The sequence below is a fragment of the Vollenhovia emeryi genome, unplaced genomic scaffold (assembly GCF_000949405.1).
Source record: "Vollenhovia emeryi isolate VEMERY1.0 unplaced genomic scaffold, V.emery_V1.0 DF939371.1, whole genome shotgun sequence".
Lineage (NCBI taxonomy): Eukaryota > Metazoa > Arthropoda > Insecta > Hymenoptera > Formicidae > Vollenhovia > Vollenhovia emeryi.
In genome coordinates this window covers 22687-30175 of record NW_011966995.1, presented here as the reverse complement: position 1 = coordinate 30175, position 7489 = coordinate 22687, and the positions used below count along the sequence as shown (strand labels likewise).

Genomic DNA, 7489 nt, shown 5'->3' with positions numbered 1-7489 from the left:
AACTGTGCGACACTGAACTGTGCGACACTGAACTGTGCGACACTGAACTGAGCGACACTGAACTGTGCGACACTGAACTGTGCGTAAAAGAACTGTCCAATTGAACAAACGCTGATTTAGAAAGATTTATTATTTATAAATTAGCAAAATTTCCAAACAGGGCTCTACATGCATACGCGTGTGTCTGTGTGTTTTAAATTATATTTCGATAACCTGTGTCCAAAAGCAACGGTGTCCAATTGTACGGTGCGCACAAGAACTGTGTCCAAATGAACGGTGCGCAAAAGAACTGTGCGCAACATTATGTGCCCAATAGCACTGTGTGCAATTGCATCGTGTCCAATTGTACTGTGCGCAATTGAGCCTCTCCCGAGTTGACAGGCCCTCAAATTTTCAGATCTCAACAACGGCTGATCCGATGAACTTGTAAATAGGTTCAATCGATAGCTTGGGTTCGATTTACATGATAAAAGTGTTTTTATTTTTCTTCTACATGCCCCATGAGTGGAGATATTGCGACGCAAACATAGGATTTCCGATTTTTCATTTAAGAAACGTCATCGTCGTCGTCGTACTCCTATACTAAACGATAACAATTAAAGTAAGATACATACAGTTCGATATCGATATTTCAATTGTCTATTTATTCTACGGGAACAACGTTGGTAATTAACGAGTCTTTATTTGAAATCTGTCCCCCTTTCTCAACGTTTTTCAGTTCAACGAAACAATTTACACCAATGTCTCACGTAACTTTCACTTTAACTTAATTCATTCTTCTCTTTATGTTTCTCTGAGGCCCGGTTTTTCATTTTCTGGTTAACTGTTGACCAGAGGTTAGTCGACTCTCTGTCTCTTCTCAGATAATAACAAAAAAAAGATGGAGAGTCAACTAACTTCTGGTTAACAGTTAACCAGAAAATGAAAAACCGGATCCAAGAGGAAGTAAAGCTAAGGTTAAAGTTACGCGACGTCGGTGCAACCGGGCCTTAATCTCCCTTAAAAGTTTCATAAAATTTTAGTTGCTCCAATCTTGAATATTGTGGACTTGTAGTCGAGTAACCGGGAATGAGAGAGTTTATAAAAAATAACTCTTACCGATTAGAACTTTGCACACTATTCCGAAAAATTATTAATTCACCACTACTCGTGGTATTTGTTAGTTGTCCACATTATGTATTACTCTCTACAATTTTGCTCCCGAAGATTGTCTCATGTATTCGCGGAGTTAATTAAATTTGATCTTTATCTCCAAAGAGGGCAAGGTTTTCGTTTGCGGTAAAAAAATACCGATTCGCGGATTTGCACGGTTTATTTCTTCGCCGGCTTCACGAAGGAGAATTTTCTTGCACGTAAAAAATGCTAAATAAATATCTCTCCAGACCCGCAGCACAGAATTTTTTTAACTAATGGGGTATTTCTCTCCCTGTGAGTATCTCCCCCACCCCCGACTCGGGGGGAGGGGATTATCATAATAAAATCCTCGACTCTTCATAGCCGCAACGCGATCGCTTTAAAGTAAAAATTGTCGTCATACTGACCTAATAGCCGCAGGACACGAGGTATTCGCCCAGTTTTTCAACGACAGATGCGGCTTGCTGTGGTTGTATAGGATCCTCGTACAGAGAGACAACTACGGCTTGCGTCGTCTTCATGCAGTGGACGCCGACTTTGCCGAGTTTCGCCCTTATCACACGATCCGTGCCCGACAGGTAGATGTACCTATTGCCGGCTAAGGTAACCCCCGACGACGTCAGGATGTCCTGCTCTTCGAAACTCTGCACTAATTTTGCGAGCTCCTCTTTACTTACCTGGAAATAAAGGAAAACCCATTATCGGTATGCGGTAGCGATAGCGTGATATCTCCTGCTTACGCTACGCGACAATCGTTTCAGGTTCGTGTATTCCAAAAGTTTTTAGACAGGTTCTCCTTTATCGAGAGAATCGCAATTGCCGGGTGTCGATTTATTTCTCGAGAAAAACTTCCCCGAAAATTCTCTGTACAAAGCAGACATTTTATATCATTTTAAATTTTAGTTTCGTAATTCAAAGGAATACAAGATGAAATTTAAAGATAAAACGATGCTTGGAGCAAAAAAGAGTTACCGCTCCTCAAACACATATAAGTTTTTTGTCACTTTGTTACTAACTTAGTTGTTCAGCTAATGTTTTATTGCTCATGAAATACAAAATAAAGAGACAATTTCAACAAAAATTCCCCGATATTCACTGATTTTCCAGAAGAATTCCCTGAGAATTTCAGGGAGTTTCCAGGGTTTTCCAGGTTTTTCTCGGTAATGGACACCCTGAATTGTTATTGGCACTCTGTGCCAATGTTCTCGCTTATGTAACTTAAATACCCATGTATATGTAATTTAAATAAAGGTATTTTAAATAAATTACACTCAATTTATAAGTAAAAACAAGATTTTAGGATATGACGCTCATTCAATAAAATAAAATAAACACATTAATGTGGACGTTTCGACAAATTAATACAATAGAAAAACAACAACAGAAAGTGTGAAATCTACTACCAAAAGTTGCTTAATAACATAGTATAAAATGTAGTAAGTAAATGAAGATAAAATAAGTTTTTTGAGTCAATCAGTGAAAAGGTGTAAAAATGTCGTTCCATTATAAAATCAAAGCGCCCAACAAGAAAGCTTGTAGTCAAGAATGAAAAGGTATTTTAATTTATTTAAGAAAAATTAGATATTTATTATTTATTGATCTATTACTTTTTGGCATTAATTATAAAAAGTATGTTATGCTAAAAGACATTGTTATACAAATTAGTATAAGTCATTTATCTGAGATAAGAATGATTCATAATATTCATATCGATAATTTCTCCCTCAATTGTTTCAACACGAGTAAGTAATACGAAGAAAATTGGAAGAGATTGCGAGAACGAGACATTTGGTAGAAAAACAAGTGTGCGAACGACTAGGTATGTTTTCGATATTTATCATTATTATATCACTAATATCCATTTCTATCCATTTTGAGTAACCTTAATCTTCTCAAAACTGGGAAAAGATGAAAGTGAGTTAAGGAGGGCGGTTGCTCAAATAAAAATGATAAAAATTAATTCAAATTTATAGACACCCTCGTTAAACCGAGATTGCCTACATTGATAAAAATCGACATAACCGTGCCAGTATGCGTTATTTGAATTTATTTGTATAATCAATTGCGTTAAATGTGTTATTTTAAACCGGCATACTAAATCTGCTCGTACTTTGGTCGTTGACCTTCTTACATAACTGTGTTATCGAATTTCAATTACACGGCCATGAGCATCAGATTTTTCAACGATCGCTTTTTATCACTTATGCTGGACACAGTTTGTCGAACGGCACATTTAAAGAAGCTTTACATATATGTATCTATTTTATTCCCGCAATTGATTCCAAATCTAATTACGGAGATATTATAAACGCTTGTGCATTGCGCGTTAAAAATATCTCATTCATGATTCGATAACGGAACGTTCCATCAAATCGAACGAGCATTTTGTTTCGAAATTATTCATGACTTCGCTTTGATATATGCAAAGACTACCTTAAGATTACAGCCAACGATTAAAGGTACACGATACTATTTTTTCTACTGAATTGTTTACGAAAACTAATCAGGGGTTTTAGCAAACAGCACATAAAAGGATAACTAAACCTTGTGTTTGTTGAATAAAATTTATTGGAAATTGATCAGGAATTAAGTTTATTCTTTTCTACTTTATTATCAATTATATTTGAATATATTTCCGTTTATCGAAACCTTTGAATCATAAGGTAATTTCGCGCGCGATTAATTAAATTTGTAATTTTACAGGACATTTGCTTAAATCTTAGAATAAATTTTTCCACCAAGTTTCCTGATTCTTTTAAGTAAAATTCGAATTTTTTTTACACAAATTAATTAAAATAAATTCCTTATAATCTTTTCCATTCGTACGATCATAGAAAAAATTAAGAGCTGCTCGCTTCGAATATCAAACTTAAAAAGAGAAAAAGAGAAAAAGTGGGAAAAGTTTTATAAAAGTATAAAACAAGAAATGAAATAGGCCAAAGAATTGAAATATAGGTTTCTAGCAAATCTGAATGACAACAAATGGAAGACAGACCCTCTAAAAACCTAAACAAAATTAAAACTCGAACATGTCAAAGAAAACACTTCAATATAAAAAATTTGGTGCTTGCAAAGTAAAAGTAAAATCTCCGAAAACAATTTTTTTTATACCTATAAATTTCTCGAGAATTTCAAATTTTCCAGATACCTCCGAATAATAGACGCTCCACTTTAATAAAAAAAAAAGTCGAAGCATGCCCTGGACAGAAATATCCAAATGTAAATTAGGACTAATCAGATCAATACTCGAAAGATCAATAACTCGATGGCTATAATTATTGAGCCGCGATCTGAGGTTCAAGTTAAATACTTCTCTGAAAGATATAACGTCGCAGGAGTGCCGTTACTTCAAATTTCATAAGAGCGGAACTGCCCAGAACTGTTTATCATGTTAATTATTTACGATCGAAATTCCGAGTTTTCGATTCACAAGTTGCCAATGGATATTCCGTTCGTATTTTCGCGTTATTGCGGAAAATACGAAATCGACTTGCCGTACGACGTGCTGACGAAAATACGTGGAACGAACAAAACCCGTGGGAAACGGATCGTTCTGACAAATCACGGTGCTGAAAAACTACAGTTTCAAATGTCACGTCGTACGACACAACGAAGTAAAGAACAATGTAAATATAATAAAATATTCATATGCAATTTTTTTCAGATAGATCCGTGACAGGGCACCTCGGTCGCACAAATGCCACTTCAAAGTGTGAATTTTCTTATTAGAAATATATTTCTGCGAAAAGTTCGAAGTTCACCGAGTTTCTCGTGATATTTGAAAGGTGTATCGTAGCAAAGCGGTTGATATAAATCAGCTGATTTCTACATTGAGAAAAATGTTTCGTTGCACCAACAAGTCGTGGAGGAAAGTCCTCTATTATGGGATAGGCCCCTAATATGAGATAACAGAGTTTCTTGCTAAATTAATAGACATCATCTGTTGATTCCGCCATAAATTTATTGCCCTTAGGGTGAAATCTGTTTAGTGGAAAATTGACTTTTAGATCGTGTAATCGTTGCAAAGAAAGATTTGTAATTGAATTTCGACGTTGAAAACCTACTATCTCATATCAGAATCCTATCTCATAATAGAGTACTTTTCTCTGTACAAAAATGCATTTTAATCGCACCAAACAGAATTTCCAGCTAACGTGATAGAATTTTCGGTTATCCCGATATTTTGTAGCTAGAAAATTTGATAGATTTAATTGTAAATATCTGATTTGTATCTTTCTGGCTAAATCTAATTCTAAGTTATGCAAACAGATTTTTTTCTCGCGTAACGTTGTGCGCGCGAAGATACGTGACTCAAGTTGACACTCGACGAGTCCTATTCTGCGCTTTATTCTAGATCTAAGATTTCAAAGATATAATGTATTTTTACATAACCAGAAATATCTCGCGATCGCTTGCGTTCGTTAACCTTGAAATTATTATTAATAATGTTAGTACATCACCGGTGTGCGAGATAACCTAACTCTGACTATCCAGAAATAACGCATGAATTAATAGAGGATTTAATAGTGTCTTTTTTATTGCTGTAAAACAGTGAAACTTTCAATTGTAGCGAGATAAAATTATTGACGCACTGAAATATGTGAGAGCTGAGAAATACATCGTATAGTTTGGAGAAGAATAAAACATATAATAATACTACAATTTTAACATAGGTCCTTTAAGATATAAAATCAATTAGAAATTAGAAATTAGAGAGGCCGTTTAGGACCGGGCATAGGTGTAAGTAGCCAGTTAAATTAAATTATTTGAGTGAATTCATATACCGTATTCTTTCCAACTTATCCTGTGCGCCAGTTACATACTAGTCTTAAAACACACTTAATTAGCGTTATTTTTATTTGTAGATAATTGGAAAGACGTAGAGTTATTTAAAGCCAGCGGCGTACGATGCTATTTTTTTCTACTGGATTGCTCACGAGAACCAATAAAGATGTAGAGGTTTAGATCAGGTGACTTAAAACTAAATCCTGATTGGCTTTAGCCTTGTTGGTCCAAAAGACCCCAGCGTAAGTTTAAGGTTTTATATCTGCAAGTTCTAAGGTAAAAATTAACCTTGACTCAAATTATGTTAAAATTAAGATTTTCATAAAAAGTCTACTTCCCCTTGTATAAGCTTTCAAATTTAATCTGTAACTCTTGTATTCAAACTGAACGAATGGTGTAAACACGGCACCGTTTAAAAGTCGGGGTTAATTGGACCCCTGTGTGACCAATACGTGATCCTCAGGAAATGTGGCAAACAAGGGTTAAAAATTGTTTTTGTTTAAATCGTCTCTCAATATCGTATTCTTATCCGCATTTGGCTCGCCGTTTGTTCTCGCACAAATCTTCTGGAAACGCCAAACGGCATGACAGAGCTCAGATTTCAAAGCCAAGTGTCTGAAAGTCAATTGCTCTTAACCCATTCCTGCTCAACGGGTCGGCCGACATAGAAGGAAGATAATCAACGATAAGAGCCATAATTCACGTTAGCATCGATCCAATATGCTATAGCAATTGTTGCCAAGTATAGCGGTCGTCCTACATCAAGTAGAATGACGACGAGCCCTTAATCTCGTCGAAGGTAACTGCCGTGATCTCAACGTGATTCGCTCTTTCACAATAAACTTACGTTTCATATGATACGAAATGGATTAATAGCGAGAGCTTTTTATCTCCCGGTCTCTCTTTTATTCGATTGAGAGTGGATCTCTTTTCCCCCCGGAAAATCAAGGCGGAAATTTTCAGGTGGATACTACTTTTGTCCAACACGCGATTATCCGCATTCGTGAACACTTTCCGAAAAGTACACGGAGATAATTTTTTCTTAAAATTTATCCTGAAAATCATGTCGGACAACGTGGCATTTTGAAGAATGTTATGTAAGTTTTTGTGAAATTTTACCATACATTCTACTAGTAAATATACCTAGTATATACAGAGTGTTCCAGGAGGAAAGGTCAATATTCTGAGAGAAGATAGTATCGGCCATTTTAAGCAAAAAATGTTCATATGAATATATGTCCCATTCCCCACTGTTTCCGAGATAGAGCTATTTGAATGTACAGTTGCAAAATTACTAACAAAAAAGAAATACTACGTACAATTTCTAATATTTATTGTTTAAGTGATACATTTTTACAGATCATAACAAATTTTCAAAAATTCCACCGTTTACAATCATTTTTCAACTCTTGCGTAAACATGGCGTGTTGCTCGTTCGACACTTGTGAACATGCGAGGCATTTTGAACATTTCTACAATTTTATTAGCACAACAGTCATCAGACGTATAAGAATAAATTCGCACAGACGTTTATGAGGTTGGATGAAGGGTGTACAGAAAAAAAGTAAAT

General features: G+C 35.5%; 1 protein-coding gene across 1 annotated transcript in view; it reads right to left on the bottom strand.

The window, feature by feature from the left end:
• The window catches only part of LOC105558174 (profilin), a 39111-nt gene that overhangs the window by 10354 nt on the left and 21268 nt on the right, over positions 1 to 7489 (bottom strand). The window contains exon 2 of the mRNA XM_012005730.1: positions 1542 to 1811. Coding sequence (XP_011861120.1) covers positions 1542 to 1811 — 270 coding nt within the window. The remainder of the gene's footprint in view (positions 1 to 1541; positions 1812 to 7489) is intronic.